Genomic DNA, 23,546 nt, shown 5'->3' with positions numbered 1-23,546 from the left:
TATAGTCTGGTGCTGAGGCCCAAGGAGGATAAAAGCCAGCTAAAGCACGAGCCCAGCCTGGGCAGGCACTGCTCAGAAGCCAACTCCTTTGTTTGTTACCAGAGGTGCGTGTGCATAGGGAGGAATCTAGCTGCCCATTGTCTGCTACAAAAGCTGCTGCTTCTCAGCAAGAACCATCATCAGCTGAACAGATCTCCTATTGCGTGTTATAATCCATTGTAATGCCTATTTTTTTCCCAAACTCACTCTGCACAAAACATTTACGAGCTAAATGCTTCACTTAAACTGAACACAAAAAAATAGCTTTCTGCTGCTAGCTCTCCCTACAAGAGAAAAGAAAAACAAAATGTTTCTCTTTGCTGTTTGTTTTCCATTTGCCCCACGGATCTGACCTGGTGATGCTCTACTCACTTACCTGGTCTTCAGTGCTTTCTGTCTTGGCTTGAGATGGAAGCACTAACCCGAGTGAAAACCTAAACTGCCGGACTGCAGCTCTAAGCTCAATGAACTACCATGGCATGACTGAGATCCCACTGCCTTCCACAGCACCATGTGCTGTCAACCAAGTGTGGCAGGGGTGTGGAGCACAGCTACCTTTGCTCAAGCTATGCTAACCAAGTCAGGCCTCTTCTGCACTAAATGGGCACCTTAATCTGCTTACTGATTCCCAGTCACTCCACTGGAGTAACAGAGAAGGTTTCTGGCATGGGAAGAAACCACCTCCAAGACAATAGTGTTGTGGATCCTCGAGGCTGGCCTTTAGCTTTACTGTCTGCTCTTTGCCTTTCTTGGCTACTTTCCCAGTGTCTGCACCCTTCTGCATGCCTCAGAGAGGAACTACTGAAGTTTATAGCAGCATTAACTCATCAGCTGGAAACCTGCCAGGCTGCTTACAGTTTCACTACAATCTTCTGAGCCCTGACTCCTGAGGGTGCTTAGAGACAGAATCCACTGCAAACTCTTGGTCAGTTTTCTGATGTACTTGATCTATTCGTTATGCATATGCACAGATGCATTAGGGCTTGCCTACCTACTATTAATTGCTTAGAAGGGAAAAAAATGTCCCTTGCTCTTGTTTATTTGTGTTAGAGGTATACTTATGTGCATGCGAACAAAACCAAAGAATCCAAGCACACAGTACAAGGCATAGCCAAAATTAAGATCTGCTGTACAACAGCACTGTTAGTTTCTCATAAGGGTAATACACCTCTGGAGAACGCACAACACATGCCTAATTTACTTCTGGTTGTCAGCAGAATGCAACAACTTTGTGCAGGGAAAGCAGGATCGGGCCATGAAAAAATGAAGTGAAAAGAAAAAAAAAACAAAACACAAAAAACACACACCAACAATTTCTTTTGTTTTTTAATTGACAACAGGACTAGAACTGTGTACTGCCAGTGACCGCTCAAACAATCGATGTTACTTCTGTTACTTGACATGATAGAACCTATATATTTTCACTGAGTGATTATACTAAAAAAGCCTCACTGTTAAAATAGAGTTTTTAAATAAGGGAAAAATCACTTCCTGAGGAGCCTTCCTTTAATCCTTTAATATCATTATCTGAATCTGGTAAGACAGACTGCTTGGTGAAACTAGTCCTCAAGCGGTCACCTAGTCCACTTCCCACTTCGACATAGGATCACTTATAGCCAACAGCTCCTGACAGTAACTTGTTCTAACTTTCATTCTTAAAAACCTCTGGTGATACAGAACCACCATATCCTTATGCACACTGTCTTTCCAGCTCAGAACTCCAAACATCTATCCTAGATCTTCCTTATGGAAATTTAAGTTGCTCTCCATAACGACCTGACAGAACAAGCAGCAACTGTCGTATTTCCTTGGCAGAACTTTCTTCTAAATCCAAATATTATTCTTTCTTTCCTCTAATCTGTATTCTTTTCAGCTAGCCTGTATCACTTTGCAGTGTAGCACTTAGAACTGGATAAGGTACTCCAGCTGGCCTTTACTAGCGCTGTACTGAATGGGATGACTTTATATACCATGTCTCCAATGCTTTAATATATCCCCCTACTGTGACTGCTGTTCTATTTATTTCCATTCTCTGGCCTTGTATTGTACATCTTTGGAAGGTATACAATGCTCAGACCTGCTACACCTTTTCTGAAGAAGTACTCCTTACCCAGTCTTTTTGCCCATAGATTGTGAAAGCTCACTGTGCCTAGGCAAAGGGCTGTTCCTTGCAGTTCTCATTACTAAATTACATGCAGTAGCACGTAATTTAAGGTCACTTTGAATTCAAAGTGATATGGGCAAATACGCTACTTCTGTCCTCCAGTGTGCCTATAATCTTTTTTGTTAACTTGTAATGTAATATTTATATGCTCTAGTCCTGTACCCAGGTCAATAATGAACGCATAGAATATCCCAGGTTGGAAGGGACCCATAAGGATCATTGAGTCCAACTCCTGGCTCCACACAGGTCTCACAAATTTCATTTGGCCAAACACCAAGTTAAGCTCACAATTCATTAAAGCACTGTATATTATATATTCAACTTTAACCACTGTAATAGTCTAGACACTGAAGATCATGGAATCATTAAGGTTGGAAATGACCACTAAGATCACCTAGTCCAATCTTCAATCCATTGCCACCATGCCCGCTAAACCATGTCCCTCAGTGCCACCTCTACACATTTTTTTGACATCTCCATCAATAACTAATTAAAAATAATAACAGTAATCACAAATTACTGCAGGATGGTCTTCTACTGAACGTCTCTAAAAACTCTCCCAACCTGACAGTGAGCTACTGCTAACTACAGGTCTCAGCAGCATTTCATCAAGGCAATCTCTCCCCATTTGTTTCTGAAAATGATGCTTATATCAGTCAAGTAAATCTTTATCTGAGTTCCTAAAAGATCCTGTTGTACAGTAAGCGCTATAAAATTAACAAGTGTTCCAACCACTGTTCTGAACTTGATAATAGTACAGGGCAATCTCTGCAGGAGTACACCATAGAAAATTAATCCAAATTAACACAAACGGGTTAGGACATGTTTGTCACTTGTGGTTACTGACTCAAAGCTGCACCAATTTAAAGCCACAGCATAGTTCTTGGCTAGTTTAACGGAATGGATGCTCCTGTCCTAGGTGGCAGCTGAATATCCTTGCTCCTGCCTACTTAGCCCTTAACTCAGAAACAAGCTCAAGGTGTTTTTCAAGATGCCTGTACTATTTGTTTCAGAATGTTCCACATACATGCAAATCCTAGTTAGATGAGGTGCAGGAAACCTCCACACATCAATTTTACATGAAACAGTCGACCCATTTTAAATAAAAGGTTTAATATCGTTTAGCTGATTATCTTCTACTTTCACTTTGTTAATTTGAGTTAAAATTAGGTATCCCAAGGCTATAAAAGTAAAGATCAAGTCAAAGAAGTGTAACTGACACAGACAAGTTGATCTGATAGAGAAGTGATCAGTGTGCTCGGATTGCCATATACTCTGCTCACTACAAACTAAATGACAGATTGGCAGCGGTGAGCAATGCACAGTGTGAAAACATATACATATATATATGTTTATGGCATATTTTAATTAGTTTTATGACAGAGTTTCAAAAGGGCTTTTTTCAGCTATAAAATGGATATTTGAAAAGCAGATTTGTCTTTCAGTCTAAGGACATGTTGTGGTTTTTACAATTTTTATGCTGCAGTGGAAATGCTAAGTCATGGCTTGAAGCAGTGACTGAGCACCTGCTGGGAGGGCAGGGCAAACCCAGGCGAGCTCAGGTGCACTGAGTGACTGAAAGGGGTGAAGCCAGGATCCACCCTTTCCCAGACCTCATTTAAGGGTTGGCAGTGGAGGCAAGGGTATCCTGCTGGAGATCCCTATGCACTTGAGGCCTTTTGAAGGTAGGTTGCTTCTTTCCTTTATTTCTGTGCCTATAACTATTGCATTTGGGCAAATCTTCACTTGCTGCAGCCTAGGATCTTACTGCTCTGCTCTTATTGCTGTGCTTTCCATTGTGTTACATATGCTTAAAGATCTGTTTAAAAGACTGGTCGGTCTCAGGCTCTTCTATTGTTTCCAGACAAAACTAGAAATAATGAGGGCTAGTCTTGTAACTCCAGTGGCTAAGTGAAAAGTGTTTGAACTACTCTGCAACTCCAGAATAGACAGCCAAGATTTCTTTTCTTGACTTTTTTTTTTTTTTTTGTAAGTACTGCTAATGAAAACTGGTGAAAGATTTATTAGACCTTCTAACTAACATACAGATGTTTAAGAGCGTGTATGACAGAGCTGTGGACACTGCTTACACAAGGGCCCGAGCTGCAAATCTGAAGGTATAAGAACTTATCCTTATGAGTGGATATGCTGACTTGTACTGCAAAACCCTGTCTTAACTATTCCACTCATATTACTTGTGTGAGAAATTCACTGTGTGGTGGTTTGGGGGAGGGGAAAAAGGAAAAACAAGCGAAGACCAAAAACCCACCCATGGTTTTGCACTTAAATGAGGTCAAAGCTAATATGGGCTGGAAAAAAAACCACAAACTTGAGGCAATTTGAGTTAGTGGATCTGTCATCCACTCTCAACTGAAAAGAGAGTAATTTAAATATTCTATTCTGGAGTTACACAATCTTCCACTGTTGTGTTTTTTTTTAATAAAAGCATGTTAAATAACAGCATGCCCCAGCAAAACTTAACACTTCAACGTTTTACCAAAATGCCTTTCTATACTTATATCACCCCCATTCTTTAGTCAGCTTGATTGACTACTGGCAAACAAGGTGACAGCCATTCTGCACGTGTAAAGATAGCAGAATAAGGTTGTTACTACAAATGGACTACAGAGCACAGACTTCTGATTGCTGTGTTACATTATACTGCTCCTTGCAAGCCTGACCTAGACTAGATCCTTCTTGTGGGAAAGAGCATGGAAGAAACTGCTCGGTAGAAATAACTCTAGATAAATCAAGGTTATCATTAGATAAACATATCTTTAAATTATGGTAAGCCACTGATTTATGTTCTGAGACTACCAACAAAGGAACAGAGCTGGACAATACTAGAAAACAGTATTTGAATAGCTTGAGAGCTACTTCAGACATGTTCTTGCAGGATTTCTGAACCCTCTTAATTGTGTTTTTGTAATTGCAACTGCAAAATTCTGTACAGGAAATGAAGTGTTAGAAATAATTGCGTGGGTTTATGTTTTCAGAACCGTTCTGCAAACCTCAGCTTTCTTTTCTTGTAGAATGGATTTATTATACTTGGTAGTGAGCAAGTGCCAGGCCAAGAAAAGTCAAAATAAAAAGTAAAATGTGGCTGTTAGAAAGCACACTATCAAGTCAGGTTTGGGTGCTGTTGTGTTGGTTTTTCAGTCTTGCTCATTCAACTTGAGCATGGGTACTTCTGCATGTATTTCTAACATATACCTACCTTAATAAACAGCTCCTTCTGTACTGAACTATTTAGTGTTCACAGTTGTAGTTTCTACTGCAGAGGTGTAAACAAGCTAAACTTATGTTGTTTTTTTTTTTTTAATGAGATTCAGTGTTTAGCAATATGAAGACATTTACCCAATAAGAAATGAACAGAATAAATGAAAACTGGGGAGATTGGCAGTGAACAAAAAGTCAGAAGCTTGATTGGAAAAAATGCCACAACAGTACAGTTGAAGACTTGGGCATACATTTGTACTGCTGTATTTGACTGCTTTCAGGATATTCTTCCTCCTACTGATTTCTAAAAGGTAGCAAAACGAAGACCTGTCTTTGACAAAGGAGAGATGGAAACTTATTACATTTGAGAGACAAGGGAATGGATTGACTTATTCATATCCTGGTGTGTTTGACAAAATACTTCATGTGAACAATGCCTACTCTAAAGAGAGGGAGGAAAAATCCAGCAGAGTTCATTTGAGTCATCTATTTAAGCAAATGTGGATGACTTTCTTTCTTTCCCTGTGGGTAGCCCCTGCAGATGATCTTCCTTCACTTGCTGACTGGAGTCACCACCTCCAAGGCACAACTGCAGCAAACCACAGCTGTGCAGTAACATCTTCAACAGGCATGACTGTTTGCAGAGTAAACATTTGCCTACGACCTTACTGTAGATAGAGAATGTTAACAAAAAGGACAGATTCTAGCAGCTTATCTGCAGCACCTTCCTCACTAGCACATGGCTGTGGAAGGGTGCTCCATCCAGAGCAACCTCTGCACGCAAAAGAGCCTGCACCACCAGCACAATCATTTACTGCTTCTCATTGCTTCAGACAGCTCAATTGAAAGAGCTTAAATTGCTACTCTGAAGGATACCTGCACTACATTGCTTTAAATACATACTGCAGTTCTTCCTCACTGATGTTGTAATAACCACAGTAAGACAGTTAAAAACATCTGGATTCATGGGTCCATAACTAAACCAGAGAAAGCATCTGTCTGGGTTTTGCAGGCATTTTTCTTTGTCATACACTAGATTGTGGGGTTTAGTTGGCAAAACTGTACAGCACAGAACTAGCCCACATGTAACTGTAATGAAAGGGACAGATGCAGTCCTCTGGAAGCACAAGAATCTTATATTAAAACAAAAACCCTACATGTTATCTTCCCATTGTGCTTAGCACATGTACTTTGCAGAGTTATTTTAAAATCAGGAGTTTTAAAATGAGCTACTCATAAATTATCAATGTGCCTGCCAGCTTAGGAGACGGCATAAACAGCAAAATCATCACTGCTATCTTCTGTAGCACAGCTCAAAAAAAATCACATTAGTATCTATTAGCGTACAAGATCTGATAGTAATCTCTATTAAGAAAAATCTTCTCAGTGGCCTGATCACGTTTAAGTTCAGATGTTCACTAGCAAGAGGACAAGACAGAGCAAGGGAGCCTTTGGGGTGATCCAAAAATCTCTCTCAATAAGAAATCTTATTTCCCAGCAGTATGAAGGAGAAAAGCTGCCTCTTACCAGGGCTATAAGGCACGTGGCTTTGTCTGGCCTTTATAAGCACTTGTTTTCAAATGTCTGATCTTTAATTTAACAAAGAAAGGTGATTAAATCCAACTGACAGACTAGACCATAAACTGTTCCAATTCTCACACTTGCATGGGAAAGACACGCTATCTTATCTCACTCCTTTCTAAACCACATGAATTAACCTCTCAGTGGATACACTCATTTCAGTGTTTGTTTTTATATCCTCCGAACTTTACACCAAACTGAATTTGTTGTAAAAGTGAATGTAAACTATAAAGTGTGCTGGCATGAATGTTACTAATTCTTTTAGTATTGGATTGAACTTCAAAACTTTCTCATCAAGTTGAACAACAATTAAATTTGAAGTAGAAAGGAGGAGGATCAAGGAAAGGCAATGAGATGCATCTTGTTGCTATTGTGGATTTTCAGAGCAGCCAGGAGCAACTAATAGAAACTGCTCTAAATCATGGTACCCCTGGGAATGGCCTCCCTTGTCTCAGCCCTAAAAGCCAGGAAGCACCTGGAGGGTGGGAGCTCTGCTGTACCCTGCAGCCTCCAAGGTGCCCAGGTCAGCGCAGCAGCCTCAGATCTAACCTCAGCTCTGGCGTGCTGACCTCCGTTCTGAACAGTTTCTCACCATGAACTGAGAACAGCCATTCCAGATATGTCAAACCTATTTAAGAGCATTTCTGCAGCACAGATCTAACATGCATTATGTGCAAAACCTTTTGCAGCATTTTTCTGAGAAAGTACAACAGTGGGTTTTGGCACACTTCCGTACCTTGAAGCCTGTAAAAGCACTTGGCCATGGTTTGAAATTGAGCTGCCTAGGAGCAATAGGGCCAAGACCTTTTTAGCTGTGCTTTATGCTATTAAAAGCACAAAAGAAATTAAATACAGCACACTGCATCAAGTAGTAGAGCTTTGAGTTAAGCCAGCAAAAGCAAGAAAAAACAGGATTGGATACCTGTGTCCTCAGCCTGCCTATGTGCCCTGGTGTTACAGCTGGACAGTAACTGACTCATTTCAAGCCCTTCTATGAGATGGGAGTAAACACGAGGTGAAAGCGGTACTTAATTTCTTTCCTGTCATCTTTAGTGGTTTAAGATCAAATTTAATTTCATTGTTTTTGATGCTCTGTCTTTCTTGGAAATCATACTGTAACCCAAAAGAATGTAGGGTATTAATATACATTAAAGTAGACAGCTGACAGCATGAAGATTTTTTTGGGGTGGTATCCTCAAGGATGCAGCTCATGTTGTATTTGTGAGTGGTAGACAATATGAGTTTTCTAATGTTTCATTGCCCAATTAACCAAACAGAATCAGAAAGTATACCATAGAGATAAGCAAGCAAAAAACCCTGCTTTTTAGACATTTTTAATGTGCCTGCCATTCTGCTGCCCCAGTGCCTAAAATAGAACTTAATGTGCAGCCCAGGCCTCCTCAGCACACCCGAGAATGGGGCTCTCCTGGGGCTCAGGCATTTTTATAAAACAGCTGTTAGAAGTAATAGCTGTGAGTGTGGGAAATTTCACTGCTGAGGAAACCTACGCATCTTCTGAGCAACAATCACAGCACAACCAGTTAGTGTCATTTTTAAGCTAATAAATCAAGCTCAGGTCCTTCTGGTGGAAGTGTGTTAGGAAGCAACTCACTGGCAGGTGAGAAGCAGCAGCAGCATTTACCACAGCACAGAAGAGTGCATCCCTTTAAATTAGCATATAATGTTTGCATGTGCATTATTGTAATTTTAAAAATGCTAGACTTTCTTAGTTCCATAAGTGGGCAACCAGAAGGACTGTTATCTGAGACTATCAGCCACCAGCTGCATTGCTGTGAACCCTGCAACTGGTGGGCCAACTCTAGGACTGGGGGAATGCAACTTGGCGTGAAGAAATCTCTTTGGGAAATCTTAAGATAGAAGCAGCTTGTCATTTTTAAAACACACATGAATAGGTCCAAGTTCTGCAGGCTTTTAAATGCATTGTTGTTTTACATTTTATTTACTTTTACATATATAATAAATGTATTCAGTAACATAAGCAACATTCTGCTGTTTGTGGAATGTAAATCAATGAAGTGCAGGTGCCTGTTGTATCAGTTTGTTGCCTGATCTGTGCTACTGTAACTTATATGAAAGCATGTTATAAGCCTTCTGCTTCAGCTGCATTTACCTCCCTATGCCAGAAAGGCTCCTCCTGAAAAGGAACTTGCAGTGTTGTGGTAACCTTTTGGGCAATCAAACTCTGTTCAAACTGCTCATCCTGAACATCCAGAATTTCTGTTAAAGATGTCAATGCCTCTTTCTAATTATTTTTTATACTTGCAGGAGGTAAAAATACAATCATCATACTGTTGCTTTTATTAAAGGGTGAATTCCTCCACAAAAATGTCTATAGGAGAAGCAGCACTGACACTGTCAAAAATAATCATATTCTCCCTTGCGCTCTGTAGGAGAGAAGTTTTGAATAATTTTAGAGACTTTCGGGGGTGGAGGTTCATAATTTTCAATGGCATTCCTGGGTATCTGGTAGTACAGCTCACAAGGATTCACTGCAGTGCTCTTGTGCTAATACCACAGGAGCATGCTTTCCCAAGCAGCTGAAGATCAGATACTACTGGAAAGCATGAGGGGGGTGGTGGTCTTCTCTTTCTGAAAGCAAGGCTGCAGTATGCTGTACCTGAAACTGCTCCAGTGATATTTTCAGTGTTTATCTATAAGGCAAGGCATTAGTGTTTTATTTCCTTCAGAAACTCTCTCTCCTACTGTGCCCCATTTGGGGGGGGTTTAAACCTACAATACATGACAAACATAGAACTAGATTCCAGTAACAGGATAGCTATTAAACAGTTTATGAACTAAAACCAAAGCAGACTATTTTCTCTCTGTCTACAGAGCTTGCACCTGTGAAGAGCGAGAGCCACCATCCTTGCAGGCAGATACATCAGACAGCCAGAGGCGATCTACAGCACTGCTCTCAAGGTGAGACACCTTTACCACAGATTCAATAAACACAGCTCGGTAAGTCCCTGCCTCTCCAGGCCTATTAAGATAATGAGAGAAACTCACATCTTACCAAATTCACGAGACCTGCACCAACCTTTCAAACTATTCCAAATGCCCAACAATTCTCACCCAGAATCAGAAAGCACTTCCAGCATTTTTTTAATGTGTCCATTTCTTACTGTTACACGAGCTGTTAATCTGAAGAAATCTTACAGTCAGAAAGCATGCAGAGATGCGTCAAATGAAACAACATTATTTATATGCTGTTTTAGTGCAAGTCTGATTGCTGGATGCTCACAGCTAATGAGAATTTTATGTGTCTTTTAAACAAAAGTAAAACATGTTAAAGATTCAAAGAAATTAGCCGGCTATGGTACTATTCAACTTCCCTACAGATCAGTGTTCCAGTTACCTTTCCTTTATTTAAGATTGTATCACTTGGAGTTCCACGCTTATAATTTCATTTTCTAAAAACCAACAGAAGTGTTTCTCAGGCTGGGAACCTCCTTGAAAACATTCTTTACCAAGGGACTGCAGCTCTGACTGACAGGCACATAAATGTGAAGGCAACACTTCTTATCTAACTGTTAAGCAACACACTAAGAGAAAGCATATAAAAATCACATTCAGTTCTTTGCTTTTGCTTCAGAATCAAGCAGTGACTCTAAACTGTCACTCAAAAGACAGTTCAACCTACATGCAAACATCATGTCGCAAGCTTCAGTATATTTTGAAGTTCACATAATCAACATTTCACAAAGGCAGTGACCAACTACTTAAAACAAACTGCATACATTTCTCTATGTACATCAACCACTAATGACTACCCCTACAGCATGCAGACAAAATATCAAACGTTCCCTTTGCTTGTTCAACCCGCTGCACACGATTGTTGTCTAATAGTCACCAGCTGTAAACACGAACTTTCCCATTTATTAGCCTGAGCACGTTAATCTCCTAGCACTGTCCACGATTTAAGAAGCTGTTACATACCTGCAGTTAGGAGGAGGATCAAGAGTTATTTCAGCTAGCTCCTTCTGGATTCTGTTGGTGAAACGAGAACAGACACAAAGCATTTGAGATAGTCTATAGAATAAATCAGGGAATTACACTGCCCTCTACCACCATGCAGTTAAATGCAAGATTGGCTTTGCCTTCAGTAATGCTAACATGGCTGCTTCCTCTTTGTTCTCAGAGGTATAACCCAAATCCCACAGCTGAGAAACTTTGCAGCTTTTTTTCCTGCTCGATCCTGTGTATAAACAGAACGCTCACAGCCGAGTTCGGTAGGAATCTCCCACAAGTACCCAGAACAGTAACTCTTTTTCATATCCGAGCACATCTTGCCGGAGAGATTTTCTTTTCAAGCTAATATGCAAATGAGCCGGGGGGAGGGGGGCCGTACAAGCACATTTGACAATGACTTTAAACCAGCGCTACGGAACTGTGATCGAGGCTGAAGAAGCAAGCCGTGCTGTCAGCAAATGTATTCTTTTGGCAATATTCTACCTCCTGCTTTGCAGGGTGTTTAAAAAGTAGGTTTGCACATCTGCCTGGCTGCCTCTGACACTGGAATCATCTCCACATCAACTTTGCTCCTCTCAACACCTTCTGCTGCCTTTCCTCCCCCAGCCTTACAGGAGCTGTATTTACATGATAAAAAGCAACATAATAACCTGAAATAATCTATGCTTAGCTTTATATTGTAACAACCACTCCCAAAATGTTACAGTCCAGAAAAACAACACTGAAAACTTCGTGTTAATCTTACTATTTATCCATGTGCATAGGAGGTGTAACTTTTAAAGATTCAAGGCAATTTCCTCTTTAAAATGTCAAAACAACAACAAAAAACCTGCACAAGAAAACCCACGCGAGCAAGACCGTTTTTCTGTGTGTACAGCAAGTGTTAGAGTATGAGCTAACAGCGACTGCCCTGAAAGCCCTTGCACCATTTCCATCAAGTCCAACCACACTACTGAACTACTGGAGATGTACAGGACTGGGCTCACAAAGATTAACCAAAACAAAGGTAAGAGGAGAAAACTCAGTTGTGAGCCTCTATGTGATGCACCTCAGGCATTTAAAAGAAAAAAAAAAAAAAAAGAAAAAAAAGAAAGAATAAAGAACAAAAAAAAACCCCAAAACCTAACAGCAAATTACAAAGTCTGCAGTGTTTCCAGAACTTTTCCTTCTGCAGCCAACTCCTATTCCAAAGGGTTTCTTTAACAAACTCAAAAGTCATCAGTCACCCTGTCACATTCTGCAGTAATTCTAAGACATTGCAAAATGTATTTACTGAGTTTAAGTACAGTGCAAAATTACGAAAAACATCCCTCAAAGTTTGAGCTGCTGTATTTGGGCTGGATAAGCAAAACTCAAAGCTACTGTGGCTATTGCACAGCTCCTCTTGCTACAGCGTATTTGTAAATGTTTGTAAAGAATGGGAACTCCAGGGAAAAGCCTGAAAGTTGTGTTTCATCTCAGAAGGCAACTGGGATTGAGGGAATTAAAGTTTGCTTTATTTCACACAGCTGAACTTACAGAAAATAATTAGCACGCATGTCTCCAGAGCTGGACTGCCTGTAACCTTGTGTGTAAATAGAAATGCAACAGATAAAGCCAGACAAGGTTTCTTGAGATTTTGATACTTAGAGGCTACACCTGAAGAACCTCATGGTTGGAATCCACAGATCCTGTGAGAAAAGATTTGCCTGACTTTCTCCAGAAAGCACTTCAGGACAAAACTGTGACTTTAAGATGCACGGGGCTCTACTGCAATCATAAGGCCTGCAGAAGCCACGGGGCTTGTATGACTTCTGTAATTAAAGAGCACTGCTTGACATCACCCTGCAGCCTGCATTGAAATACACCAGGAAGATCCACCCCACACCAACAAGGGATGTAAACCTGTCTCAGCAAACCAGACACCTGAAGCTGACGCTTTCTCGCTCATTTCTACAAATATGAGGCACTCAGGTGCCCCCTGACCGGCCTGTGAGTTACCAAGTTCTCCAACAACTCCAAAGAAATACGGCCAGCCTGCGTATTACTGCCTCAGAGGACTTGGACTGATGAAGGTCCTTCCCAGCAGACTTGCATGCTACAGAAGTTTGTACTGCACCATATCTTACGTGGCTTTAAAGCAATCCCTCTGCCTTGGGAAGTGCAGTGCAACACTGTGAGTCCACACACCGTGCAAAACCGCTACAGGACGCTGGATGCCACAAGTACCTTTTAGCACTAGTAGATAGCTTAGCAGTAGTTTTGCTGGAGAGTTTGGTGTTCTTCTTCTGTTGGGTGGCAGAGGGTTTCCTTTCCTCCTGCTCCTCAGGTTCAGGTGCCGGGGGATCCCTCTGGTCGGCGTCTGAGCTGCCGCTGCTGGTACTGGGGCTCTCATCGTCTGACCTCTGCCTGTCACTGGACATCGTGGGGAACTTGTAGGGAAGGAGGAGAAGAGGCAGTTACTACAGCACGCAGGCCACCCCTCGCCGTCCGGAGCTCTGAAGAATGCTTTGGTTGGTGACAACTCTATTTCATGGAGAAACCCACCAGGATCCTCTTCTTTGTCTCATCTGCCGGGGCTGCAACTTGACAGCTACACCACAACATTTACACTTTGGAAAACACCGGCATTTCCCATTTTTAAACCCACTTGCATTTTTGTCATGCTTCAAACAATATGCCAATTGTCGGCTTGGTTCTGAGGCACAGACAGATTGAGCAGGGCACTTAGGAAACGCGCATTAATAACTTATGACACATTGTAAATAACAGACCTCCCCGGGAATGTTTTTTAAGGAGTCACCGATACCCTGTAAATATTTACACTGGAACGGAGCATTTTATTGGGTCCAAACGCCAGATCCCCCCTCAACCCCTCTCTCGGAGGAGCTCCATTGCCAATGAGACTCGGGCTGCTCTCAGACCAAAGCGTACACTTGCTCTGTGCATTTAAAGGGCTGGGCGGTGGGGGGGGGGATGGGGGGGGGAAGAGGGAGAACGCGGCTTGTTTTTTTTAAAGGCAAACCCCCGCAGAACCCGCAGAAGATGCGTCGGGAGCAACTCGGGAAGCGGCAGCCCCACTGCCCGCCGGCAGAGCCGCATTGGGCCCCCGCAGGGCCGCCGGGGGGGAGGCAGCCCGCCGCCGCCCGCACCTTCCGCGTTGCCCTCTCGCCCGCCCCCCCGCTCCGACATGGTGGCGGCGGGGGGAGGGGGCTGCCCGGCGGCCGGGAGCCGCCGCGGAGCCGCCGCGGAGCCGGGGGCGGCCGCGCTTTGTGGGGAGAGCCCGGCGCGGCGCGGCAGGCGGCGGCTCGGCTCGGCCGGCCCCGCTCGGCTCGGCTCGGCCCCGCTCGGCGCCGCGCGTGTGTGTGCACCAAGTGAGGCGTGAACTCGGCCGGCCCCGCGCCCCCGGCCGCCGGCAGGCAGCGAGCGCCGAAAACAAGAACAAAGCTCCTCGGCGGCCCCCCCGCTCCTCCCCGCCTCCCCCCACCGCGCTCGCCCAGCCGCCGCCGCCGCCGCAGCCGCCTCGCCCGCCTCTCGCTTACCTTCGCCGGCGTCCTGTCCCGCTGCTGGGTCGGAGGGGCGGGATGGCGGGGGGCCGGGCCGGGCCCGCGGCGCCCGAGGAGGGGACGGAGGCGGCCGGGGGGCTCTACGGCGGCGGCGGCGGCTCTGTGGCCGGGCGGTGTGGAACATTGAGAGCCGGAGCAGGGGGGGACGGGGGGAGGCGCGGTGCGGCCCCGCGGCCGGCGGGTGGCGCTGGCGGGCCCCGCTCTGCGGCGCGGGCTCCCGCGGCGGGCCGGGGGGCCGGGGCGGGGGGCGGCGGGCGCGCGCCGCCGGGGGCGGGGGAGAAGGTGGGGGGGGGGGTCGCGGGGGGGGGAACGGGGACGGGCGGCTCCCGCCCGCCGCCGCCGCTCTGCCGGCCCGCCGCCGGCGGGGCTGCCGAAAGCGGGGGAGGGGAGGGGAGAGCAGAGGGGGCGCTCGCTCCCGCCTGGCGGCCAGCAGAGCGCGCCCCCCTCCGGGCTGGGGTGCGCGCAGGCGCTCTCCCGCCGCGGCCGAGGGCGCGCGTGCTCCGGGCCGGGCAAGGACAAAGCGGCGGCGCGCGCCGGGGGGAGCGGGCCGCCCTCGACGGCGGCACGGCGTGGCGCGGCGCGGTTCTGCCCGGCTCCCGCCCGGCTCCTGACCGCGGGCACCGCCGCCGTCCTCGACAGTTGGGTGCCCTGCGCCCGCTGTCCCGGCTGCACCTCGCCGCCCGCTGGGTTGCCGGCGGTGGTGGGGCCCTTCCGGCCGCACCGCCGAGCCGCCTCGTGCCCCGTGCAGTTTAACGTCAGAATTAGGAGTCGCTCCGTAAGCACCTAGGTGCCGAGTTCTGAGTGTTTCACGGAAGAAAGGGGGTAGTCTGTATCAGTGGCAATGGGTGCCACGGGAAGGCGGTGTGGGACGGAGGTTGAATTTCTTTCCCGGCCCGTCACGCCGCGCCCGAGGAGCTGCTCGCACCGCCTGGTCAGCGCTGCAGCGAGAGGCGTCCGCAAATTGGAGCAGTGTGAATATTCCAAAGTGATCCTGCAGCAATAAAACCCACCCGTAAAAGCAGCGTAACTATTTGCGATGAGTACCCGTGCTGCGGATAAGTGGCTTCAGCAGAAGGGAAATGAACGATGCTCGTTGAGCTCCGTTTTGGAAACGGACACGCAGCCGCTGTCCAGCAGCAGGGCTTCACCTCAGCACCGTGCGCCTCGAGGGCTTTCCTTACCAACAGCCCGAAGGCTTCAAGCCTCTGTTTGCTTAAGTTTAGCAGGACGGAGAGGCCACAGGGCGCACGCTGCGCTCTGTAGGAGCTGAGCGGTTGTGTCAGGGAATTCGGTTCTCTCGGTAGCTGGAGTTAGCTCGGCTGTACGGTACGCCGACGGTCCGGTGGGTGAGCTGAGTGATGCGGTGGGGAGGAATACCGGAGGTTTGTTTGTTAAAGTGGGCTGCAGAGGATTCCCAGATCACCACTACAAGCGATTTGCCCCTGAGGTACACTGTAGAAAATTCTTAGCATAGACAGTATCTGGCATGATGAGCAATCTGGGCATAATTAGTATAAGGGAAGCGTGGCAATATCAAAAATCTATCAGTCAGCAGTAAAAGCATTTATTTTCCCTATTGATGCTCAAAGTGGGGGTTGTTGGTACTTTGAGGGTCGGGAATAAGTGTTTAACTTTTATTTTGTTTCGGGTGAAAATCAACGTGGATGTCCAAAAAAATGGTTAGCAGAGCATGCATCCACAGAATGAATGTAAGTAGATTCGTCAAGGGCTGCTTGCCACATCAGCTGCTACATGCTGTGGCTTCTGTGGCTTTTAGGAGATAAAATGAAAATAAAGTCCATTTAACAGAGGATAATTGAAAGCCAGTCCGGATTTGTTTTTATTTTATTTTTTCTCTAGACTTAAAACAGATTATTACCTTATTAAAACAGATCTACTACAGGAATTTGTGGATATAACAGGTGTTTATCTGAATGAATATTCATTTGTTTGACATCAAGGCTCAAAGGATGACACTTTCTTCTTACAGGGCTGTATTTTCCTAGGGTATGTTTGTTATCTTGTCAACTGTAGAAAAAGTAATGCACTGAGTGATGTAGTGCAGTTGGAAGCAGAGAAAGTGATGATTTCAGGAATAAAGCTCCATATCATGATCTCTGTGACTTTTTGTATCCCTTGTGATTTGACATTAGTATAATTTTAACTGATACATCTATCAGTTAAAGGAAACTGTGTTGTTGTTTGTTTTTTTTTTCCTGCCAGTTTATCGAGTACTTAAACTGAGAAAGTTCAGGTAGTAGGGTGAAGCGCAGAGCCTTCCTGAGCTTTCCTAACCTTTCCTACATTCAGATTTGTTTGGATGGTCCTGGGCACTTAGAAATGGGTGAGGCCTGCATTTTTTCTATTTTTTTTTCCCCCACTCAGATGCCCTTTTATTTATATATACATATATATATATATTTTTCTCCAGCACAAGCATTGGAGATTTCTTAAGAGGCCCAGTATCTCTTAGATATGTCTGATCCCTATTCTATCAGAGCACAGGTGTGAAGTTGCTGTCAGCATGCAGAGGTTTAACAGCTGCTTTGAGCTGCACAGGCATTTGAGAATATTTTACTGGACTTAGGAAGAATTCACAATTCAGTCTCCTCTGTCTGATGCAAAGTGCTGCGATAGCAAACAACTCAATGCCTGGCACCAGAGCTAGGGTGAAGGCATTTTCCACTTCTCACAAGTAAGCTATGAAGGATGAGAAAATCATTGCTTGATCTCCTTGCCCCTACCATTTTAAGGGTGTACAGATGGTAAAATAAAGCCAGTGTACATTTTTTGTGATTAAGAGCAGATCAATTGAAAATACTGCTTAATGTTTACAGTCATATACTCCATCTTCTTTATCACAAAATCATTGCTTCCTGACAGTAAGTATATCTCCAACTAAGCAATGCATCTTTCTATCCTGTGTGTGTTCCCATACTGGGCTGTGTTGTTAGAGTACGTGTTGGAGCTCTACTGTGGTGCTACAGCTGAATGTGCACAAGCTGAATGTGGAGCATGGAAACAAAAGAAGTATGTATTTATTTTTTTAAAGTCTGTGTAATGTGTCAAAATTTGGACGGTGTTTTTGCTGTTAATTACTTCCATAGTAGCAACTACTGACCCTTCTGTGATAGAATTTCTGTGATGACCAGTCTATATTTTCCCCAAATAATTTACAACTTTACCAGGTAGAGCTAGTAAAACAGGTTATAATAAAGTAAAATCTTGTGCCAGGAAGAGATGTAACAACTTGCAGAATGGGAAGCCTGTTACAAAGTCAGTAATTACAGCTCATCCTGTGGTGCCTTAAAATTAAAATCACTACAATAAATAGGATTATTTTATGTTGTGATGCTATGGGTTTATGAATGAAAAATAAGCCCCTAAAGAACAATCTTCCTAGTATGTTTCAATTCATTTGGATCCTCAAGAATCTTTTTTTTTTTTAAAAAAAAAAAAAAGCAGAGGTAAAGTAAGCATGGCAGCAGGCAGGATCCAACTGTTAGGAACCACTTCTCTGTCTCTTTGTCAGCCTGTGTTTAGCCCATCTGTTGGCTTTGCATTGCCATCTTCTGAATCGTGGCACGAGAACGTGGTGGAGGAAGGATGGAAAAGGAGGGAGAGAGGGAGAGTGGAAAAAATGAAGGCAAAAGCCAGAACCCTGCTGTGCTTCAGTTGTTCCTCTTTGAAGAATGGCTTTTTGGAAACTCACTTGTAGTTCAGCAGTAGTCTTGAGACTGCTGTAATGCAGACTGCCACAAGGCCTAGAATTTGGGACACTTAAAGGAGTTTTCAGAGTATATTTTCTTTCTCTGGGTTCTTACATGCTTGAACAATGCCATGAGGAAAAGATTGTGACCAACTGTATTTTAGCAGAGGAATTAGGAGGTTACCTACCTGCTCTACTTAAATCCATAGGAAATCTTGAAGTTAGTTAATCTTCATCATAACCCACTGAACAGCTAGCAAGTTCTCCTGGATGTTATGCACTGTGGTTGGCAAACAATTTTACACACAAAGTGGTCAGTTGGGTACTAGGTTTTAATAAGCAGATTAGCATTAAGCATTAAAAAACATATCAGGTAAATGGGTGTTTTGAAGCACAAATGTCTTGATTTTAGTGTTCCTATGGAGTCCTTGTATTCTGTTGTGTAAATTCTCTCTTTGTGTGTGGACTATTGATGCAAGAAAAGACCATAATAGCCCCTTTGGAGTTTCTGAAATCATTTGTACTAATCCAGTGTCTGTGCGTGTCAAATGATAATCAGTACTTAAAAAAAAATCCATACTTTTTATTCTTGCCAGCAGCTTGTATTAAAACATTTTCAACTTATAGAGTTATTGTTTTACTTGGAAAGCTGTAAGTAAATGGAAAAAGGTTAAAAAGGGAAAGAAAATTCAGGTGGGATTAGTGTATAAACTGGACAATAATAATTTGCACTTCAGAAGGGTGTTTTTGTCTTTGTAAGTAGGAATCATTTCAGTGAGTGATTGTCTGCAAACAGTATCATGAAATGATTTTTATTTCCTTGAAATTTTGATTTTTAAAAAGCCTTGGTGTACTTAAGCTGATAGTTTCAGCTTGCTTTAACACAGGCTCAGTTTTTAGTACAGTATTGTGAGTGTATGACTATAGTAGAGTAAGATGCAAATGCTGTCAGACTTCTATGTGTAGCAAAATATGTGAACAATACAGCTACAAGCCACTTCATTAACTCCAGAAAACTATTTTGGGGTGTATATTCAACTGAGTAATGTGTAAATTGTAAGTTAGGGAGAACTTAGCTCTACAAATACAACCCTGGTGGGACAGCATTCTCAGATAGCCTTGTTTGAGAATCTGTCCCTGGTCTGCACAAGGGCCATAGTAAAACAATGCCATCATTTCAGTGTATGATATTCTCTTGCAAAAGTTGTAACTGTTGTAGCAAATGATGCTGAAGGCCTCATAAAGTTCTCATTTCCCCATTACAGAGATATTCCACCCCTAAACTATCTCAGATTAAATTATCTCTAACTATATACACAAGCATAGATATTAGTGCTATCTACAGACTGCTCAGATTGGAGACATTTGGCTTCAAAAAACCTTTGGCTCCAAGAGACCAGCTTGTGCTGTGTGAATGAAAGCAGAAAGTTAATAGGCTGGTAGTAATAGAGCTAATATCCTCTTTCATGCTAGCCAGAAGAAGGCAAGATAATTACAAAGTCAAGCTCTGACCGAGTTGAGGTCAGAAAAAAACATACACATGGAGCAGGGCATTATTCATAAGCTGATTGATAGTTGCTTTTCTCTCTCTCTCTCTTTTTTTTTTTTTTTTTTTTTTTTTTTTAGTGAAATAAAATTTATGTGACTAAATTGGTTGATTCTGAGGGGGTTGTTAAAAAGATCCTGGAGAGCTCCTTCAATCTGGCTAATATAATTCTTTGAGAGTGGGTACATACAAATTTTCTGTCACCTTTAGGGCTGGTGAAAATTGGCACAACCAGCTTTGTCTGGCTACCTGTCCAGCAGTTTGACACACTGGCTCCCAGCAGGCTCTTCCAATTCTTGTTTTTCCATCCCATCAAAGAAGAAGGGACTGGTCAGTATTTTAGAATAGTTGCAAATCCCAGGGAGCAGTCAGTCTCCTTTGCTATGAGTCACAGGGCCTTACATCTGCCTGCCTAGGAAGTCTGTAACACTTCTGAACGCACCCTATTTATATGGTACAGCCCACATGTATTTCCCATTATCTGGTCTGCAATTTATAAAAGGCCAGCTTGCCTGATTACCTGTTGTGCAATAAAGAAGCAATGTCTCTTTAAGCCTCTACAGATCAGGATTACTAAAGAGTCCAGTACAATAGCATTGTGGCGTCTTGTTTTTTGACTAGGAGCGTTACTGTTTGCACTTATCACTCTCTGCTCCCTAACCTCCTGCAGAGGGACAGGAAAGGCAAGTCATAAATTACCATTGCAATTTGGACAGGGCTGATCCTCTACAGCCTAGGCTTCTGAGCTCCTTCACAGTCTCTGCAACAGGAGAATGTTTTGCTGTTCTCAGCAATCCTCCCTGTGCCCCAGCGGGTGGGAGATACTCCCACAGCAATCACAGCAGGAACAAAAACGTGTTAGGAAGGGATCCCCAGTGTGGTGGTGAGGGCTGAGAGTGCAGCCCTATCTGAAAAGCTTTCACGTGTTTTCTTCTGTTATTACCTCCCGGGCTGATAGCTCACTCTACCTCTTCAGGTAGGGGAGTTGTATACCTGCACTTCTGTATCACTGGGCCTGCTGTTGGTAAGGAAGTCACAGTGCAGGAGGGCAGCACCTTTAGGTGCAAGCTTGAAATACAATTAGCGCAAGCGAAGTGTCAGTTAAAGTCAAGCTTTAAAGTGTTTCAGTCTTTCCAACCTGAATGAAGCTAAAATGATACTCCTGTGTTTTGAGAAACACTAGCGAGGAGAACTAGGAAAAGTGAATTTAACTTGTGCCACCTGAGCTTGCATTTGTCTACCTGTAGCACTGCCTATTCATCCTCTAATTTCTAACAGTCATTTTTCACTTTTTCTTTACTATGTTCTCACTAATGTTTAGTGTGAATATTAATATACTGTGTCATCAAGAGTGCTTTTTGGTTAAATAAAAACAGAGGTGACCATGCTATGCCAGGAGAAATCAGAATGTGGAGCTAACTTCAAAACAGCAGAAAAAATATGCCAGTGAAGCTGCTTCCACACATCTAACATCAAACGATTTTTTACTTTGTACTGTATCCATGATCTTGAAAGCCATTAAAAAAAAAGTCTCAGGGGTATTCTTATTCCTAAGTTACCTAACGTTGTTTTAATTAATTTGCTAAATGGAGATGATTCCAGAGGTCTGCTTATTTTTGTCCCTGTTTCAACTGTTTGCGAAGATTAATTTTTGGCCTTTGCTGTCAGTCGTGATTTTAAATAGTAATGCTAATAGACTACGTTAATCCTACTAATGAAGAAAGGAAATTTTGCTTAGGGAACCTAGCCAATGAAATCAAATTCATCTAATTTACTGTTAACTGAGACACAGATATTTGAAGTGAAGTGTCTAAATCCCAGTGTTTAATTCCCAGCACATAAACAGGTGGCCAGATTGTTTTAGAAAAAAAAAACCAACCAGCTAGTAGCTCCCACCAATACTTTACCTATGATATCTTGTAATATTCAATATAGATCTCTGACTATCTCAGGTAGATATCCGATTCTGATATGATACTTTACTATCTCAGCATCAAACCAAGGAGAAAGGAGACAGAGAACCGGAGCAGTTCTGGTACTCTGAATTGATTAAAGCATATCTATTTAATAGCGGACATTTTGCAGTGTACATTTTATGTCTCCAGAGTACATTCTTTTTCTATTTAATTATCTTTCTCAATCTTAACTTTGAAATAGTATGGTGCTAACACAATTCTAACTGAAATTCTCGTGTGATATATACTTCCTTCTCTGAAGAAATACAGTGACATTAAGATTCATTTTATCAAATTAATAGCTATTAAACTTTGCTAGTCTGGATAAATGACTCAAAATGTGTAAGTTCCTGAAGCAAACAAAAACCTGTGTAATAATACATTATTTTTCTTTCTTTCTTTCTTTCTTTTTTATTAGCAAGGAAGCAGCAAAGTATTTTCCAAAATTTCTCTTTCAGAGAATCCTCCCCCACTGAAAAGAGGCTTCAAAGTGCAAATGAACTCTTTTCCTTCTCACTATTTCTGAGCATCTAATATTGATGGGGTCATTAATGATATCAATGTCAATCAAACAAGCATGTTTTGTATGAGTAATGTCCATTAGAATAAGAAAAGCTTCTGTGCTAAGATTCAGGGCTAGCAGTTGATAAGCCACATTTCTGTTCTGATGGAAAAAAAAAGAAAGAAAGAAAATAGGAAAGAAGTGGGAGAAAGCACCTATCTTCCCTTCCACAGTATTTGTATGTATCTCATTTAGCACTGTCCTCTGCTATGATGCAAAAAACCCTACAGAAGTGGAAAAAAATGCACCATTCTCTTGAATAATTATATGTGAATTGATTATATCTGTTTCTTTTTCTACTATATTAACAGAAAACTCATGCTGTTGAGTGCAAGATCAAGAACTGCTGAATTTTGACCTCTGTGCTGATCTTCTGCTCTGCCCTAACCTGCATTAAGAAAGCCAGATCAGATGATGCCAGCTAGCCAAACTCAATCCACCGGGTTGTTCGAAAAGGAAGGGAGAGGAGGTATGTTATACTTACTATTCAGCCACAAATGGTAAAATGGCAGCAATATCATTTGAATGCATCTGCCATCAAGCCAGCTGTCAGTTCTTCACACAAGAGAGAGTTCCCAAATTGATGCTTATAGATTTTACACACAGACTGCACTCAGACATTCCCAAATTATCTTTCCAGTCAGTTACATGATTATTATTTGGGTAACCAGCTTGGCGTATGTTGGTCGCATCACAAAGTCAATTACAAACTTAGGAGTGGCCTAAAATAAAGAGTTGCTTACCTTCCCTGGTGTGTCTGCTCTGCAAACTGAAGATCTTTCAACTCAGGTGCTTTAAAGTCTCCACTGAAGAGAAAATGGTCTGGTTGTTATTGCTTTTTGGGTGTGGATTTTTTTTTTTCCTCTTGCAATATGGGCTCTCTTGCATTTTTCCACCAGTCCACGCTATTAGATTTATTACTCTTTTCGTACTGCCTCTCCCTTCTTTTCTTATTGTCATTGTCAGATATACCAGGAATAAAGCACACTGGAACATAGTTTAGAGGTATTTTAATACTTGCAGATAAACAGTGTCACTGAGACTTTCACAGTACAAAAGTTGTCTCTCTGTGGTATCTTGGGGTAGATTAATTTCTAGCACGAGGCTGAACATAGCAGATTGTGAAAGAAGGACTGTACTCTCAAGAAACTGGAGCATACTTAACAGAACGCTCCCATGATCTTTGGCAGGCGGTAGTCATGCAGCCAGCACAGGCCTTAATATCCTGCAAAGATG

At 43.1% G+C, this 23,546-nt stretch overlaps 2 protein-coding genes across 5 annotated transcripts in view; one reads left to right on the top strand and one right to left on the bottom strand.

Moving 5' to 3' along the window:
• UBE2E3 (ubiquitin conjugating enzyme E2 E3) overlaps positions 1-14,701 on the bottom strand; it is a 57,236-nt gene extending 42,535 nt beyond the window's left edge. For 3 of the 4 annotated variants that reach the window (XR_004168046.2, XR_004168045.2, XM_031601351.2), the window contains exons 1-3: positions 14,515-14,699; positions 13,202-13,404; positions 10,961-11,011 (exon numbers count right to left, since the gene is read on the bottom strand). Coding sequence is in view for 2 of the 4 variants with exons in the window: in XM_031601351.2 (XP_031457211.1) it covers positions 10,961-11,011; positions 13,202-13,395 (245 nt within the window). In the remaining 2 variants the exon portion in view is untranslated. Of the gene's footprint in view, positions 1-10,960; positions 11,012-13,201; positions 13,405-14,514 lie in introns of all 4 variants that reach the window. The other variant, XM_031601352.2, reaches the window with a different exon arrangement.
• CWC22 (CWC22 spliceosome associated protein) overlaps positions 1-23,546 on the top strand; it is a 304,789-nt gene that overhangs the window by 63,738 nt on the left and 217,505 nt on the right. Inside the window, exons 3-4 of the mRNA XM_090144114.1 lie at positions 9,857-9,943; positions 22,622-22,779. The gene's annotated coding sequence lies outside the window, so the exon portion shown is untranslated. The remainder of the gene's footprint in view (positions 1-9,856; positions 9,944-22,621; positions 22,780-23,546) is intronic.

The sequence above is a fragment of the Phasianus colchicus genome, chromosome 7 (genome assembly GCF_987193195.1).
Source record: "Phasianus colchicus chromosome 7, bPhaCol1.hap1.1, whole genome shotgun sequence".
Lineage (NCBI taxonomy): Eukaryota > Metazoa > Chordata > Aves > Galliformes > Phasianidae > Phasianus > Phasianus colchicus.
This window is presented reverse-complemented; position numbering and strand designations above follow the sequence as displayed.